At 46.4% G+C, this 19,145-nt stretch overlaps 1 protein-coding gene across 1 annotated transcript; it reads left to right on the top strand.

Moving 5' to 3' along the window:
* The first annotated feature begins 1,073 nt into the window (after positions 1 to 1,073).
* LOC149362407 (uncharacterized) lies at positions 1,074 to 13,095 on the top strand. The gene is made up of 5 exons (XM_089569715.1): positions 1,074 to 1,184; positions 6,861 to 7,018; positions 8,838 to 8,911; positions 11,515 to 11,598; positions 12,968 to 13,095. Exons 1-5 carry the CDS (start codon positions 1,074 to 1,076, stop codon positions 13,093 to 13,095), a joined length of 555 nt encoding a protein of 184 aa, XP_089425841.1.
* The last annotated feature ends 6,050 nt before the right edge of the window (positions 13,096 to 19,145 follow it).

The raw sequence follows: 19,145 nt of genomic DNA, 5'->3' as shown, positions 1-19,145 counted from the left end.
AGATGCGAGCAGGTGCCTCCTCGTCGCTGTGCAGAGCCACCTGACCCAAGAAGCGGCGAAGGACGATTCGAGAAATAGATAGTGCTCTTCAACGCTTCATTGAGTTAAGGGAGCATCGAGGGCGCCTTATTTGAAGTGAGGTAGAGATGTTATCTAGCGAGCGTTGTGATATTTGGCCCTTAGTCTGTTATGTGCAGCTGCAGAAGACCTGACGCATATGTCGTGTTCACCAAGAACACACCAACACTGCTTTCCGGATCAGCTGCCATCAAAGCTGGACTGCATAGAGACGGAATCGTAAGTGATAATTATAGCGGATTCCGGAGCTTATGAGCCCTTTCTTCAAAGATGTTTTTGGTGGCCACTCTTGGAAATCTGGAACAGTGATCTGCGTAAAATGTGCAGTTAGGTTGACCACATTTGACAGAAACAGCGCTTCTTTAAATGAATGACGTAGTATTCCAAAAATATTTGGGTTAAGACAGCAGCTAAGCAGATTGGTTTATCCTTTATGGGGTTTAATGTCCCAAACCGACTCAGGCTCTCAGTGAAGGGCTCCGGAAATTTCGACCACCTGGGGTTCCTTAACGCGCACTGACATTACACAGTACACGAACCTCTAGAATTTCACCTCCATCAAATGCGACCGCCCCGGCCGGGATCTAATCCGCGTGTTTCGGGTAAGCTGGCGAGCGCCATAACCACTGAGCCGTTGCGGCGGCTTCAGAAAAGGCATGTTCTTATGGATCATATATTTAGTCCTGGAGAAAAACCACTCGTATTGAAAGAGGTCATTGTTGAATACCTTCAGTTGGCTGCCAATAATACTTCGGAGTATGCTGAAGGACGACTTAAAAAATATAAAGGCGAAATTTTCTGGCCTTTGCTCTAAAAACGCGCCACGTGCCGCTTTTCTGGCGTTGACCTCGACAGCTGCGTAAACAGAACTCAAGGGCCAGTACTGAGTATCCTTTCGAGCGCAGCATGTGGTTAACGTGCTCCAAAATCGCGTGTGCACAATATAAGCCCCGTCTCTTGCGGCCGTTACTGTGCTTGCCAACGTCGTACCGGAAATGTCGGTCGCACTTGCTATTGCCGCGCTTATACTCTTAGCTGGTAGCTCAGCCGGAAGCTCGACGCCCGACCTCAACCCTGCTTTAGGAGCCTACCAGGATGAGCCAGACGTAAGTTTTTTTTGTGTTCACCTGGTAAAAATATATTTTTCATAAGTTCATCGCTCTCCTTAATCCGCCAGAATCACGACTATAAATTCCTATATGCAGCCGTCACTTCTGTCGGGATGCTCTGGCAGTCCTTTTGGTTCTTAGAGACTTGGGCAGCGCCCGGTTTTCATGAGTGAAAAAAGCGCGAATATATCCGAAGATCTAGCTCAAGTGTGCAGAGCAACTTTTGGCACGTTCCACGTTTTAATGCCATGCGATTTTGCAGTTCAATGGGTTATGCAGGCCGTAATGACCTTTTTCTGTGATCACCTCCTTAGGCAAAGAAATTTATTGATGGGCTGTATTGGCATGTGTCCATTGTGAGTGGCCTTCCGTTTTTTCGTCAACTGGCAAGCCGCCTAAATTTGATTGTTTCGATGAAGAAAGCAGGGAAGTAATGCGGCGGGGCTCAAATGCCGTACAGCTAGCAGGTCCAAGACGGTAACTGCCTAAGGCAGCTACTACAGATATTTCACAGAAACCAATGCATTCAAAAATAAAGGAACGATAACGGCAGCCAAACAAGCTTCTGCATTCTGCGGTGGTCACTATGGCAGCTTACGCCGGAAAAAAATGTCCTACTCACGATCGGTTACTTGCCCAAATACAAACAGTTTCAGGCATGGGTGAATTCTGATAGAGATGACGAAATACACAGGTAGTCCTCAAAAATTTGCCTTTTCTCCTGTTGTGTGAATCACCACATTCAGCCAGAGATAGTGTAAACGTTGTCAGTTTTCTCTTGTAAACCACCGCCCACTTTCACCCCTTTCTTCACGGCACTGTACACCTTTCCTTAAAACTGCTAATTTCTCTGCGCAAACGCCTACTCGTCGTGGCTTAGGCTTAGCGATGATACTCGTGCCTCGAGCTATGCTGTGGATCGAGTGTCAAGCGCGACCAGCCCGAAATGCGCGTTAACGAACCCCAGCTTATCTAAATTATTCGAGAGCCGTCCACTAGGGCACCTCGTTCTCTGTTCCTTTTTCCACTCGGTACTACTTCATCCCATCCCTCACTGCGCGGTTCTGGAGCCCGCCGATAGTCGCAAGGTACTGCGCCCTTTCCTTTCCTCAAAAAAAAAAAAAATTCATTTTTTTTTTGCCCGCGCCCACGGACAACACTTCTATCTCGGAGTTCAACCTCTGTGGGAGCGACGCTAGATTCAAGAGGCGTCTCTATGGTGCAACGCAATTCTGTTTGCATATATAAGAGCCACGGGCGATATACTCAAAATTAGTCCATGCTGCCCACGTTTACTGCGCAGGAACGGTGGTATTGAAGCATGCAGTCGCCTTCCCGTTGCGTCGCTTTCTCCTTTGCCTGAGTGATCCGCCGTCATATTCAACGTTGCTGTCAGGGTTTTGCTGCAAAATTATTTTCTGGAAGCGCTGTTACGTGGATGTCTGCAAGCTAATCAGATAGGAGGGCCGTTAAGTGCCATTGCATGCTTTTTCTTGCGCCAGCAGTACAAAGAAATAATGTGAATAGGAAGTTTACACGCTGCAGTGAAACCATCGCAAGGCTACACCAGCACGATTCTTATCAGGCGCCGACCTATATTAAAAAAAAAGATCATTTGCCTGGACTAGTAGTGCCTATGTAAACGCGAATAACCACTGAAGAATGAGCTTAAAATTAAATAATACTCGTAGATATTGCCGAGCACTTATTACTAACAGAAACATTTCAAGCGTGAAAAGTTGTGTGCGCGACTGTCTGTGTAGCTGCAGACCTTAAGCCATGCTTTTATGACGACACGTGGCTTTGGCATGCCCGTTTCAGACGGGCATTTCGTATGCCCTCGAACCGATATATCGACTCAAAGGCCATTCAGCGCTGTAACACGGGCAGTTTAAATGGCCATCGAGCCAATAGACTATCGAGTCTACGAAGCAGCGAGGAACCCTATCGAGATATCTAGGGCCTTTGAGCGGCGGCTGCATGCACTCTCAGACATGGAGCGCTCGCAGCAACGTGCGAGGGAATGAAATCAGAGCAGCATCATTTTTGAAAAATATGAAACGTGAAAATACAGAAGTTATTTTGCAGAGAAAATACAGGCCAGGCTACAAAACACTGCATCTGTTGCAGCAACTGCAGCACCGATGTTGCCAGCGGTACAAAAACAGTCAACAAGAGCTTCCTCAAAAGTCAATAAATGCCTTTACAGCTTTTCCCAGGCAACGAAGTTCATTGCAAGAGTGAATAATATACTACTCTAAGGAATAAACATTTTGTTTTCAGCCGTTTCAAGTTATGCTTATTGGTTGATTGCCAGTATTTCTGCAAAATTATTGGCAGCGACGGTGGCAGTACAGCTGCTTGGTGCAAGACGATGGAATCTCTCGACGGCGATGGAGTTTTCTGAGCAGCAGCGGCACGAACTCTTTCGAGTTGGATAGATAATCTAGAATGCTCTCGACTCAATAGGCTTAAAGTGCCTTTAGGACGGTGGTATTATCCACCGAGGGGACTGATCTACTATCATGCGAATTCCATATATTCTTATTAATTTTTCATTTAGATTGTCCCGTGGAGTTCTTATCACTGGAATCAGTTAAGGAGACAGGAGGATGACAAGACTATTCTTATCATAGTGGGCTTTCATTCATTAAATGCCAACTATCGACTGCAAACGGACAAACTGAGGGTTCAAGGAGCGGGTGACTGCGCCGAGAAGACAGCGGGCTGAAAAAGGCGGTCTCATTGTTCTCACATTTCACCTGCGAGTACCACTATAAATATATAAATTTATATGCATTTAATGTTACACATCCTTAACAAAGTTTATCAATCGGAAAAAAAAGCAGAAGGGCACAGATTTATGAGTTAAAACCCAAGCCATAGTGACTGCCAAAGTTTGCCAGCTTGTGTTATGCTAAGCAGTATGAAAAATTGACAATCGCTGGCTCTTGCTTGTCTGATATCCTGGTTTTATCATTAACACGTCATACCGAATTCTTCATCATAGGGGTCATTGTTCCTTCCATCGACAAAAAAATGTGAGTTCATCGCGAAATTTGAACACAAGTGCGGTTCTGCATCTATAGGCTGATCTCGGGTGCAGTCTTCCGTAGCGCCGCCTTTTTGGATCTATATTCAGGTGTCCCCTCTAGTTCGCGAAAATTGGCAGTCTGTAAAAACTGTCATTCTAGAACGCGTTATTTTTGTCCTTTGCAAAACGACGCCTTACAGCCTAGGCTGCCTGACATATAAGTCCTACATTAGGTAAACAAGCATAATGCCTATATAGACGCTTTACAGCCCCGTATCATGGGGGCTGCCATCTTTGATCACGTGATCACGTCGCCATTACTCGCCTCCTGACCTCTCGGCGCGCGCCTCGGCGCGAAGGCTGCTGCGTCGGACGGTTCGGTTCCGACAGGCAGTGTTTCGGCTGATACGGTTGTAAAAGAGGGGGAAGAAGACGTCACTATGGTTTGGCCAAAGCTTTGAAGGACATGTGAGAACCCTAATTTGATCACTTCAGGCGTGAAAACGCGATCGGACTTCATGTTGCGGAGAGCCGCTCAGCTCTCCGCCTCTTCGATCCAACGGACGGATCGCCTGAATGCTTGTCTTTGCATGCGCTGAAGGCTCTGCTTGATGTTTTTATTGTTATTATATAAAACGGCAAAGTTTAGTGTTCCTACGGCCTTGCAGGTTTTTGTCCTATTGTGTGCCTGCATGCAGACACTGCTCTAAAACGCTCCCATGCACATCGTATGCATTTGTTTACAACCCGTTCACGGTGCTTAGGAAACCTGAAATATTTCCTACTGGTTGGTTAAACATATAAAAGGGAGAAAAATAAATAGACACACAAAGGTTGACTATCATGGTAGCAGCCTCAAGCAGCCTTCACAAGCTGGCGTGCAATCGTTTCGAAGGATTCCGCGATATAATTGTTATAACGCGCGCATGGCCGTGCGTTCATGCTAGACGAATTTCACAATAACGTCAGCCTCATATAAAAAAATTTGGTACGCTCAACGCTCGATATGCGGACATGGAAATGCTCGTGGTCTCGTTGGTTGTAATTAATCAGCTTCACTCTGAGCGTGCGGAGTCACTTTCAGTGACTGTCTCGCATGGACCGCGAGCAAGTGACAACCGCCCGGCACAGCAGCCGTAAACCAAATGCTGTAATCCGAATACGGTCCACGAAAACCGCGCTACTTGGAGCGAAATTGAACAGCAGCACCAAGACGGCGTGTAAAACACGGACTGACAGTAAGCGCTGTCGGCTCGCTCGGCTGTTCAGTGCATAATAAACAGCAGCAGCAGTATGTAGGAGCGTAAGTCTTCTTTTTTTTTTTGTCGTTCCTAATTCGCCCTCGGGCGCTCGTTTTACTAATGGCCTCAGATCATAACTTACGATCAATGCGGTCTCAGCACAGTGCACAACAACTGAAAGCACGCCGTCATGGTTTCGGTGGCGGAACAGCTTCTTCATGCTGCTGTGCTGTGCACTTACCCTCGCAGATTTTCCAAGATCGAAACCTTTCTTTATTAGCTATCTAGCGCTGGCGAACGTGTTTGTTGCGTTCGCCAGTTCGGAAAGGGTACGTGACGAACGGGCGCGAACATTCGCATTACCTCCTTGTGCAGTTCGGTTTCGTGAAGCTCGCAAACGACCGCATCCCGCACCTTTAACTCTATGTCGCAATTCTTGCAATCCACAACAGAGCATGTGTTTACTTTGCCTTTTCACATCGTAGAAAGAACACATTCGGCAACCACCCGCGAAATTTCCACTGCTGCGTCGGGGCGTACACGCCGGCGACTTACGAGGCCAGTAATGGCGCCGTGTTCCGAGCGCACGTGTGGCGCCATCTGGTCTCAAACGGAAGAACTGCGCGCTATAAACGGTCTATATACCACAAGTCAGCGCACTCTGTTCGCCAGAAAGTAGCGTCTTAATGATGGTCCCCCATTGTGAACAAACCTTCGCAATCCCGCAAATGCGGGAATTTTGTGAAGCGCAAACAAATGCTCTTCCTGCTTGCACTTGCAAGGTAGCTTCGCTTAATGAGCTGAGGGGGCAGGCTTCAGGCCGATTGGGCCTCTTGTTCGGCCTATCGTTGTCCCGGTCAGACATCAATAAAGATTGACAGCAATTATGGCCGTATGCGGCTGGTCAGAGCCCGTTTAGCCGAAAAAAAAAATACTATTGCGTTTCAGATTACGAGATGGGCCAAGTTTTCTAATCATTCAACAACGTACAGGACTGATACCAGCCGCCGTGGCGTTCCCACCACGTTTTCGTGCCAGAAAGCGTGTGAGGGACAATGACGACGAGACATCCGGTTAACAACGTCAAGTGCGTGACACCATCAGTAGGGTTCCAGAGATGGTACTCACGAAATACTTACTCGGGGTCACCAATGCTTGTATCGTCCGTTTAAATGAATTAGGAACCCATTCAGGTTCGTGAACATCTATTCCCTGCGCAAATTCAGCAGAACTTCACAGTTTTTCATAACACGTTTGCATAAACGAGTGCTCGACAAACCGTGAGCCGCATTTTGGTATTTCATGTTTTTGGCGCAGCAAGCGCAGCGAGATTAAGGTGCCTCGATGGGCCTTAAGCGTGCATTGGTTAATGGTGCTCATTTCCTCATTACGTTCCAGTGTTTTCCTTTCAAGTCCGACCTGCACGAGATCTATAGAAACTTTGAGAGCGACCCTTACTTCGGAGGTGAAGCGAAGTGCGTGAGGACCGGTCCGACAGGGCCCCTTGTCGACTCATCACTTAATACGACCTTTGAATATGGCTCTGATGGCAAAATGTAAGCGCTTCCGTTTTGTTGACTGTCCTAGTGGAGACGCAAAAATATCAGTAATTTAGATGGCTTATCGTCGCATTTGTTGAAAGCATGCTTCTTTTACTGCTGCGCTTCGTTCAAGCAACTTCACAAAAGAAAAAGTCCCGCAGAATAGCTTCAACAACGTAAATGAATGATTTTCGCCTCATTCGTTCGTATTTTAATCCTGATAAGGCTTGGTGCGGGCTTTATACAGAGCGTCAGTATTGGAAAGTCTTCCGCCGTGAAAAATACAAGTTGCGATGTTTTCGTGAACGCTATCTCCGAACAGCCTTGCTATAAATGGGCACCATACGGAGCAGTAAAACATCGGTCGATGAGCCGATAGCTTTGACGGCTACATTAATTACAACAAGGAAGCCGTGGGCACGTCATAATAAAATGTTCAAACAAAACGAGAGTAGTCATCACGCATGCTAGTGTGCTCTGTTCGCTTTTTTTTTTTTTGTGCAGTAAACATGAGTCATAGCCGACAGCGGAAGCCCGCACTTGACTTCTGTCGAAGCAGCTTAGCAGGAACAAAATGCCACTAGAAGATGAGCAGTATTCAGTGGCATAGGCGAGAAGCCTTTCAGAAGAGACCAATCCTGAGCGCCGACGTTGTACTCTGCAAAACTCGCAGCATAGCAGTCGTACCCGTGCCTCAGAAGCGACCGCCGACACGACGTGAGAGCGGGCATATTCAAACATACAGGTGGAAGCAATATGGAAGGAGCGCGTCGTCGCCGTGCAGATTTTTTGTTCATTAATTTCTTCTAGTTGTATTCTTGTTCACCTATGCTGATTACTGGAGGCGAAATGATACCAACAATGGCCTCCCCATAATATATTCATTCCCTAACTGAAAGGTATTCGTCATTTAAAACCACCCGAAAGCAAGCTTAGTATTTATACGCTCGAGTCGGTAAGAGAGCATAACAAGGTTGGCTCCTATTCTTACTGGGGAAGAAGCTGCTTGCTAAAGTCAGTGGCGTTTTAAAGAAAGTGCATGTATCCCTCCAGTTGATTATGTAGAAAACAGCGCGATTTGAAACTGGGACGAAGCAAGACACAAGGACAAGCGCAATAGAGTTCAGTCGAAACTCTATTGGTTGGCCTGCGGAAATATATGCGACAGGCGAAACCTTTAAAAGAAAACATATCGGCAATGACATTAGAAGATAGATACGAACGACTGTTGATGACGAGAACAACAGCGTAATTTAATTGTGGCTAAAAACCTCAGTTCACTTTCTGTTATTGTTGTCACCATAAATATTTGGTAGTATATGTATCTTCTGTGACTGTCGATATGTTTGCTTTTGTTGCTTGAGCCTCTCATTTATATTTCCGCGGCCCTAGCAAATAAACTTCAGTTGTGGGCTCTCGTCTTTGTGTGTATTTTGTTGCAGTTTAAAATCGCACGATTTTCTACCGAATGGATTACCAATTCGCCAAAGCTTCTATTTCAGTCTGCAGCCTAGTCATGTGTGCAAATGTGTCGGTTACTCTAGTGTAGACCTTGCAGCAAACGCCTAAGAGGACAATTCCGGAGGATAGCTAGCATGTTGTTTAGGGTGGAAAACCACGGTTACTTGGGCGTAAGCATACTGGGCAATTGTTTTTGTTTGGCAGCACTTGATATGCAAAGGTGAGGAAACGGTCCATACGCAATTGAATGCGACGCAAAAAAAAAATGGGACTCATGTGAATGAGAAGTTATATATTGGGAACAACAGTATAATTTTCACGCCGTGGAATTAATTACTGAATGTACCGCTTTGTTACCATCCTCTCCTGCTAGTGACTTCCTCACGACTGTAATGTCGTCACCGGGCTACACTGCCGGGAATGTGCTACACTTTCAGCCTCAAGATGGTAAGTTGTGTCCAAAAGCTCATCCTGATAAGCAAAACGCGAGGAAGAAAACATGGCCGATGCCGGTGGGTGGCTTCAGACATGAGAACAGCTTGAAATGTACTGATACTTTTGTATAGTGATACAGGTATAAGAAGCTTCATAACGCTCGTAAAGTAGATCAAGTTGAACTTTATGCGCTAATAGGCGCCGAGACACAAGAGGGCAGAAGGGCGCACACCATACTGCGATTGTACTGTGCGTCCTTCTGTCCGTTTGTGTCTTGCCTCCTGTAACGCTTGAATTTCAGTGGTGGTCACTCAGCTTGCCCCTGTGTTAGACTTCTTTACAAAATAAACTTTTCGTTGCTGTGTTTCCTAACATTGGAAGCTGAACAGCTCATATTCACTACCGGAAATTGGCAAAGGTCTGGGCGTGTGCCAAATATTCTCCGCTCCGGTCGAAACTATACGGTATTCGAAGAAAAATGTAGCAGTGCCAGACACACAAGCTCAAATAAACTGAATAAGGTGATGGGGGGGGGGGGGGGGGGACACGAATGTGAAGGTTTAATAAGCAGGGTTTCTAATGTTTGGTTTGGTTTGGTTTATGGGGTTTAACGTCCCAAAGCGACGAAGGCTATGAGAGACGCCGTAGTGGAGGGCTCCGTAAATTTCGACCACCTGGGGTTCTTTAACGTGGACTGACATCGCACAGTACACGGGCCTCTAGAATTTCTCCTCCAAAGAAATTCCAGCCGCCGCGGCCGGGATCGAACCCGCGTGTCTTTTGGGTCAGCAGCCGAGCACCATAGCCACTTAGCCAACGCGGCTTTTTTTTTCTTTATTACTTAGCCACCGCGGCGGCGGGGTTTCTAATGTAGAGAAATCAATAGGCGTATGTAATTTCAGGGGAACAGCTGCTTGTTTATTTGAAGGTAAATATGCGTGCCCGATTGGATGCCACTGCGGCATACACTGCCACTGCTTTCTCTACGGAAAACAGTCTCTAGGTATGAGCTCGGAGTACGACGGTTCGCACGACATCATAGTTCTCCTCACTAGGGCATGGGGACAGAAAGACATTAAATCCTGCGTACATTACGGTTGAGCACATCGCAGGCTTAGGTGGCAGTGTGCCGAGATAGAGCTTAGTGGGCAAAAATTTCATTCTGGAGAATGACAGTGCAATCGCTTGGAAGAACTGTAAAGCTGCCGTAATCGGGAAGTTGCCCTCCCCTTACTCTTGCACCTGCGGAGATAGAATTAGGCTGTGCTTACGAGAGGAAGTCAAGCCAGATTTAGCGGATTCTTGAATCAGCAGGCCAGAGCGGGAGCTGAGGCCAACGAGGTCCTGGGCCCAGGAATGTCGACCAACTACTCCCTCTCCAACCTCTTCCTAACCCATTACCCCTAACCTCCATTTCAGTCAGTGAAGTTCATTAATCAGTCAATCGTGAAACAGAGGCACGGAATCTAGAGGCACTGACTTAATTTCATTTAGGTGAGATTAAAACGGCGGTGCAGCAAAGAAACTCCTTCAAGGGAATGTGAGCAACCTAACTCAAATATAATCAGTTCTGGATAGGCGACCACTGTGAACGAAAAACGTGCATTGGTTGCCTCTGAACTGGTAGTCATCACACACAGGGAGAGGTGACCACATTGATAAAAATGGGTTATAGTTCTTTCTAACTCAGGAGGTGCCGATCTTGGAGGGGGGGGGGGGGGGGGGGAGTGTTCCTAATCCCTTCGTGTTGAAAAACACGACAAAAATGTTTGTCGTTAGCACTGATTTTTTGTAGTATTTTTGCCATGAACTTGTAGTAACAACATAAACTTTTCTAGTAACAACACAATTTTCTCTAGTAATACACTTTCTCTTGTCGTGGCGGGAGAATTAGAGAAAAACACTGCAGATAAATACTGAAGTACTACAGAAAAATCTGACGTTCAGAGAAAACGACAAAATAGTTTGCTTAGAACACGTTTACCCACAACATTCTCCGATACTTGCAGTAGTCCTCCTCTGCCTCTCATTCGTTTCTGAAGGCCCCTTGAAGCGGAGATGCGTCTCGTGCGCACAGTCCTGTAAGTGGTTGCTGCAGTGAGAGGCCTGCCCTTCAAAGTGTCTTAATTCTCCGTACTACTAGGAGCGGTGCAAGCTCGCCACCGCGCGGTTCAAGGCGGTTGATCTTAGATTACATCCAAAGTGGAATGGTTTGGTTTGGGGGGTTTAACGTCCCAAAACGACTCACGCTATGAGGGACGCCGTAGTGAAGGGCTCCGGGAATTTCGACCACCGTTAACGCGCACTGTCATCGCCTCCATCGAAATGCGACTGTCGCGGCCGGGATCGCAAAGTAGAATGCGGGTTTAGAAAAGATATATGCATTATTGGCTGCCCATTTTGATTAGAAACTGTAGTGAATCGCTATAATCGGCCCCTTTTTTAATTTTCGCTCTGCCCAGGCGCGCCTCTTCTCCACCAGCTCCACTGGTTGAAAATGAAACTGCCTGCTCTAGAGACGCTTTCTTTCGATGCAACGTGTGCACTTTTTCTCGCGACTTGAAAAATTTCGAGTAGGGAGTATACTAACCTCGTGTTCTGTTTCTTTTCTGCAGAGGGTCTGGAGCCTTTTAACTTCACCGTAGCTTACAGGGACTGCCAGAGCTGCAAGGTGTTTCGTCACAGCTACATCGAGAACGGTAAACACAGTAGCTCGGAACACATTTTGCATGCTTTGGTTAGGTCGCTTCAGCTTGTGACCTAGGCCACACGAGTAGCCGTTGACTGTTTTAGCCAGCTGGAGCTATTTCATATTAGTGGCTTGTCGGCAACCCTTCACCGCACGCGCTGCAGGCATCCAGTGGTCGATGGAATGCACATCCACTGAAGTAGTAAATATTGCATCATCTTTCAGTGTACATCTATGATTTCGAGTGAGCTCGCAAAAAGGGCGCGATAAATATATTTTTTTTATAACAGTATTCACCAACAACAGCACCAAATATTACGTTGTGCGAGAAGAAATATCTCCTTTGATTGATATGCTTGAGATTTCTTTATAAAGCTTGCTACAAAGAGTAATTTACGTTGTCCTTAAACAAGGTGGGCGGCGCCAATGCGTGAGTCACAGGTAGGAACACAGAGTTCTCAAGCACAGGCGTTATGAATATACACCCTGCCCGTATGTATTTTGAAAAGAAAGGCTTTTGCTATGATACCATAGCTTCCGGAACCTAAATGTTCTTCGAGAAACATAAAAACCACAATTGAGATTTTGAGCATGTCGAAATTTAGCAGCAAACACTCAGTCATTTTTAACAGCCTAGGTTCTCGTAAAGCACTGCAGGTGCAGTACCTGCTTTTCATTTCCCATTGTATAAGTAATTTTGGCCAGCTTTGTTGTTAGGGTATAATGTAGCACTAGCCATTGGCATAAGCTTAGACCCCTTTTACACGCTTATTCGAGATTAAAGTAGAAAGATAATCTGAAGAAAGGATAAGTACTGTAGTGTTTTGGTCACTGTGAACAATTTAGCCGAGCCAACAGCGGAACAGTGATGTGAAAAGGGCATCATTCAGTTCCAGCGTGACGTAAGAAATAAATCACGAGTAAAGACAGACGACACGGGTGCTCGCCCCTTCTATTCGTCGCGATAGAAAAATTTTATGATCGATTGCAAACTCGTGTAATCAACTGTACTGTAGCAGGGTTTATAGCTCAAAGACACGGACAAGATAGACGAAACACACACACAAGCGCTGTGTTTCGTCTCTGTTGTCCGTGGCTTTGTTTGCGCAATAAACCCTTCTAAATCAAGATGAACTACCAACCGGCCCAACAGGAAGTTTTAATGAACTGCACTGTGGAGATGAGTGGCGCGACAAACTACAAAAACGCATGATACGCACTGATCTTTCAGATACTGCAGTCACTGACAAGTGCTCTGATTCTGACTTCATTTAATGTTTGTGAAATTTTCCTTTTTTGGGCAGTGCAAAGAAGTGCTTACACATGAAATACAGCTTCAGTTATGCAGACTGATTCGGGTCTCTATCCCCAAACTTCAGGAGCCGGCTGCAGTTACTGGGTGACCGATGAGGCAATCGGAGACGAGAGGACTTGCTGCGAATTCGTGTATGAACTGCTTTGCGGCACTTCGCCCAAGTACCAGATATACGACAAGAGCTGCCAGTGAAGGCCTGGCGGCAAGTTGGCATCGCAACGTGGCTGGAAGTGATATGGCACGCCTTTCATGTTTCGGCTGTATCCCGCGCAAATAATCTTCGGTGGAAATTCAAGTTATATATTTAAATCGCATTCTTGCTCTACAGGCATATGACTTGTCTTGATATATATATAGCAGGATTCATTGTATTTTGTATTAAAGTGCGGAATAAAATCTGAAGTGGAAAGAAATTGTATATTGTAGCAGTCATGTTCTCGGTGAAATCTGCCACTCTAGCCTCTAGGCCTTCCTCATGTTCCTTGTTGGTTTGCCTCGATTAACGAATATCTATCGACGCAGTCAAAGAAAGGCAATGCGCTCGCCGTGCCTGCTCATGCTTGGTAGTTGCACGGGGCGTCATCACAGGAACCAAATCCGATTGTTATGCGCAACAAAACACATGCGCTTGAAACTCATGTGGCGTCATTTCATCAATGTGCAAAGTAGAAAAATCAGCATAAAAATTTAAAAGCCGACTATTCCATTTTGGGACATCGCGAACCATGCTGTAATTCTAGAAATTTTTAAAACTCGTCTCGTCTTCGAATTTCACGGCTTGAGTTTTAGTCTGTTCTCTAACGCCTAAAAATGAAGAGTTACATAGAAGGGAATATTACTTAATTGATCGCCTTATAAATAAACTCTATCACTGACATTCGTCTGCACTGCCGTAAAATCCACCCGCACGCAGAGCATAGGCGTAAGATTTAAGTCGTTTGAGAAAGTCTATAAAGACGACAAAGAACTCCCTGTATACCAGCTGTTTTAGGGAATCTGCGGCACTTAATTTTAAAAATTGGCTTTTAAAGATAAGAAGGTGGCTTCTATAGCGTGGCAGTGGCACTGTTGGCGGTTAATTATGTGAACTAGCAAGTTGGATTTTAGTTATAGCCACATCAGATTGAAGAAGTTAGAGACCAGGATTCTGCTTGTCGATGCGGCTTAACTAATCGTTGGCCGTCGCAGCGTGTGAGACCGAAACCACGCGGCTGGAGTGCGCATGCAGCCACAGTAATAAGCGCACGTCACTTGGGGCCGCAAGTGTCAGGTGAGCTTCGCTTTCCCGATGAGTCAGGAGAACCGTAACGCTGAGAACATCTGGTGCTGCCGCGTCAGTGGAATTTGACATGGTGCTTCAGCGGCACCCGCATTGAGTAAGTGCTTCAAGTAAGTAAGTAACTGCTTTGATGCAGTGCAAGACTGATAATCTAGAAACGTCGACAGCGTCTTCAACGCAGTGCAAAGCTAAGATAAGTGTTATAAATAAAGTGAGCAGTTGAGACAGACTGTGAGAGGGCTGTGTATGTCGTCGCCATTTAAGCTGAGTGTCCTTCCGTCAGCTGTCAACTTGGGATGGCCTCGGCTGTTTGAGGCCACCGACTACTACCTCTACTCCATCGCTACTTGTCTTGCACTCTCCTCGTAATCGTCGTAGCGTACATTCTACACCGCCAGTGGCAAATACTGGCTGAGCACACGCCACCGTGGACGCGGGGGTCGCGGTCATCAGTGACCCCAAAGAAACCGCGTCCTTGGAAGCGCCACATAAGTGATTAGGCACTCTTTCGAGTAAAGGCCACTCCGGAGTTCTTTTCTGACGATCTTGGTGTCGATGAACTGAACGAGATGTTAACAACCTGCATCATTACTGCTGCACGCCTGGCTATTCCTTAATGTTTGGGAGTGGTACGACAAACCACAAGGTTTGGTGTAATAGGGAATATAGAGAAGCAAAAAAGAAACAAAATGAAGCATGGGGAATTTTTCGCACGTATCCGGCGCATGCGAATCTTGCAAATTTCTAAAGGTGAGCTAATGCACGGCTTGTCCGGCGTGCTACTGGGAGGGCTTCCTTGCAAAACTACATTCCCCATAAAAGTCCAATCAAATCTGGAAAGATTGACAGCAAGTTCGAAAATTAAATGGCAACTTTTTCTATTTTACAGTTCCTTTTCATACGGGCGCTGCTACACAAACAAATGTAGAACAACAAGCAAACATTGTAAGTTAACATTTCTGAAGTGTTTCAAGTTCTTCAAACTACACAGAATCATTTTTGAAGTGCGCAAACACAGCTCAGACACATAGACTTCCAACAAGTGGTTGCACAAACGAACCATTTAATAGATTAATTACAATCACAGAAATAAACAGAGTTCTATCTGCTGGCAAACAGACTACTTCCGGTCCCGATAAAATACATTACGAAATGTTGGGACATGTTCTCATTCTTCTATAGAAGCAATTTTGGAATTTTTGAAGAAAATATTTATAGATGGAAAAATTCCGGACGCTTGGAAAAAGCCATTTTAGTGTCCTTCCTGAAACCTGGAAAGCAGCCAACATCCCCTGGTAGTTAGGCCAATAAACCTTGCCACCTGCCTGACAGAATTTTTTGAAAGCGCTCTGAATATCAGGCTAACCTTCGTTCCGGAATGTCGTGAACGTCTCGACAATTATCAACGTGGCTTTAAAAAGTCATGCTCGACAACAGACTATTTCGTTCTCCTTGAAAATACTGTCCGAGAGGCTTTCATACATAGACAGCACTGTCTTGCTGTCGTCTTCGATCTCCAAAAGGTTAACGACACAACTTCGAGGTTCGGGATACTCCGCGACTTAGCAGAGCTTCGCATCCGCGGTAGGATGTCGAACTGCATAAAAGTCATCCTATCTAACCGTTCCTTTCATGCACGCCTTAGTTCAACCATCTCAAAGAACTTTGTTCCGGAGAATGGAGTATCACAGGGGTGTATTTTAAGAACTGCACTCTTTGTCGTGAAAAGTATTCATTAGACCAGATAATCCTGAAGTCAATTATGTACCCACTTTATGTTGACGATCTCCAGATTGCCTGTATGTCAGCCAACATAGCAACATCCCAGACACAAGTACATTTGACAATACGAGTACATAAACTAGCGACATGGGCAGACAGAAAGTCACACGAGTTGTGCCCTTAGAAACAGTGGCTGTCATGATCTCTCTCATGCGAGGCTTACAGAACAATCCCAACCTACATCTAAATAAAACCAAATTATCAATAAGAGATGAACAAGATTTCTAGGTTTAACTTTCGATAAAAAGCACACATTCCTTCCAAACATCATTCAGCTAAGGAAGACAGCTCCCGATCCTTAAATCGAAAGGTGCTCTCACGAAAACGGTGCGTGTCCGAGAGGACATGCCTTTTGCACATTTATAGTGTTCTGGTATGATCCTGACTAGATTATCATCATCATCATCATCATCAGCCTGATTGCGCCCACTGCAGGGCAAATACCTCTCCCATGTCTCTCCAATTAACCCCGTCCTTCGCCAGTTGCGGCCACCGTATTCCCGCAAATTTCTTTATCTCATCCGCCCATCTAACCTTCTGCTGCCCCCTGCTATGCTTGCCTTCTCTTGGAATCCACTCCGTTACCCTTAAGGACCAGCGGTTACCTTGCCTTACATGCCCTGCCCAAGCCCATTTCTTCCTCTTGATTTCAACTAGGATGTCATTAACCCGCGTTCCACTAGGCCATCGTACCTAAATAGATTACACGCAGTACATAACTCACGTGTGCGCCTTTCAAGGGGAGCACACTGGACTTCACCCATAAACAGACTGTACGTAAAATATAATGAACCACCCATCGCAGACAGGAGGACCATGCTGAAAAGGACATACGTCCTAAAAACCGTTCGCTGTCAAAACATATGCTACCCGATAGTTACAAAAGGCCAATCCAAACAAGCGTTTAGCAACAAACGCCAGGCAGTTAGACACTCCTCCTCCGTTGTGAAGAAAAATGCCAAGAAATAGGTATCCTGAACCCTTCCCAATATTGCCCGGTGATCCCACCCACTGCCACCTTGGTACACCTTCCCTTTTGTATGCGACTTGACGTTGGCACACATTCAGAAAAAGTAAACACCAGAAGAATATATACTGCAGGAGTTTTTGTCTGTGAAGAAAAATTACAAGAAATACGCAGGTTTTTGTACAGAGAGAGAGAGAGAGAGAGAGAGAGAGAGAGAAAATATTATTTACACAGGAATTCGGGGCACGCCCCAGGGTCCCCGCACGACCCCACTGCACTGAAGTGTTTATGTTCCGAAGGTCCACAACACTGGCAGCACGGCCGGTGGCGATAGTCTGCACGGCCGGGTCCTCCGAACGCAGCAGGGTCTCCCAGTCCTCCCAGGTCTTGAGGTTCTTTAGGTTCCGCGGGGGAGGGTCCGCCGGGCAGAGGGAAAGGATGTGGAGGGAAGAGGCGAATGGTTCTGGGCATAGGGCGCATGCGGGAGTGGGGAAGGATGGATGATAGTGGGCTAGGTTAAGGGGTGAAGGGAGAGTGTGTGTCTGTAGTCTGCGCCAGAGCGTTGCGTGTTTGTTATCTAGGGAGGGGTGGGGCGGGGGGTAGAGCTGGCGTGAGGCTCTGTATGCCTGGGTCAGCTCACTGTATGAGTGCATGCGCTCCTTCGTGAATCCTCGATCAGAGGCCACCTGAGCCCGGTTTAAAGAACCTCGGGCTACAAGGTTGGCGGCCTCGTTTCCGGGATTCCCGGAGTGCGCAGACAAACCACATGGCGGGGCGCGGGTGCATCGGGCGAGTCCAATATGTCAAAAGCAGGGACATGAACTCGGCCTCGAGCAAAATTTTGTCTCGCAGTTTTAGAGTCACTTAAAATATACCGGGCTTCCGTGCGAGTGATAGCAAGTGCAATGGCGGCTTCCTCTGCAGCCTCTGGGGACGTGTCTGGAGGGAGAGGTAGTGTGAGGAGGGTGGATGAAGAGGAGTCCACCACAGCTGCTGTCGCTTCATCACCCGTGCAGGCAGCGTCCACCCATACGGCGTCCGGCTCGGAGCCGTATGCTCGATGGAGTGCCTTCGCTCGGGCTCTGCGGCGCTGCTCATGGTGGGACGAGTGCATATTCCTCGGGAGCGGCCTGATGAGGAGCTCCCGGTCAAGGGGTCGTGGGATGACGAGGAGGGTTGGGTCGTTGGCCGGTATTCTGATTCCGAGGGAGTCCAGTATATACCCACCTGTGGAAGTTTGTGTGAGCCTGATGTATTGGACCTGTCGGTGGGTCTCCAACAGTTCCCCGATCGTGTTGTGGAGGTCCAGGCCTAGTAATCTGTCTGTGGGTGTGTTGAGGGGAAGATGAAGTGCTACCTTGAATGCCTTGCGAATCAAAGCATAGATGCCTCTAAAATGGCACTCTACTTTGGAAGTGCAAGAACAGAAAGGAAAATTCTCGCCCTGGAGCTCCCCTCTTTCTCTAAGCGGCCTTCTCTCAAAGCCCCTAACAGATCATGTATGACAACGAAGTGTATTGTGGCATGTATGTGCTTTTTGCACGCGTTATTAGAAATAAGAAATTATAATTCCGTGCATTATCAAATGCACAGCTTGATTGATATCTTGATCAACATTGAGAAGACACTGGCAGCAGTTATTTTTTAGAGCAGCCGGCGCTTGTATGCCGGTCCCGTATGAGAGCTTAGAGAATCTCGTTGAATCTCGTTAAATCTCGTACGGTGCTCGGATGTTCTCGTTTCAGTGCCCGGATGTTGGCTCTCGGTCTCGGCGTGACGTCACCACACTGCCGACAACGGGAGCTAAAAGCATTTCGTGCTTAAAAAAATAGTCAGGCTACGTCAGTGCGCATCAGTTTTCCCTGCAGAATGTTACGCCATTCCTCTTGTAGTTGAAAAAATAATAAAAAAAAAACAATAAAAATGTGTTATCTACACAGCCTTCCTTATTGTAATTACAACACTAAACTCCAGAAATGCAGTTCTATTCACGATAAAAGTCATATCCATAATGTAATAGAAGCTATCACATAAGGGCGTACAATAAAGTTTTGTTGGGTCTCTAGTCACGTCGGAATCTGGGGTAACGAGAGCGCTGAAGCATGTGCCTGTAATGAACAACTAAAACAAGTACATATACTTCATAAAGACTACATGAATTTTTTAGCAATTAAACTGCGTGGAAAATGGCAAGCTTCATGGGACAAGGAATTA

Source organism: Amblyomma mixtum, chromosome 2 (genome assembly GCF_055824585.1).
Source record: "Amblyomma mixtum isolate Tamu chromosome 2, ASM5582458v1, whole genome shotgun sequence".
NCBI lineage: Eukaryota > Metazoa > Arthropoda > Arachnida > Ixodida > Ixodidae > Amblyomma > Amblyomma mixtum.
Note: the sequence above shows the minus strand (reverse complement) of the source record. Positions and strands in the feature narration are given on the sequence as shown.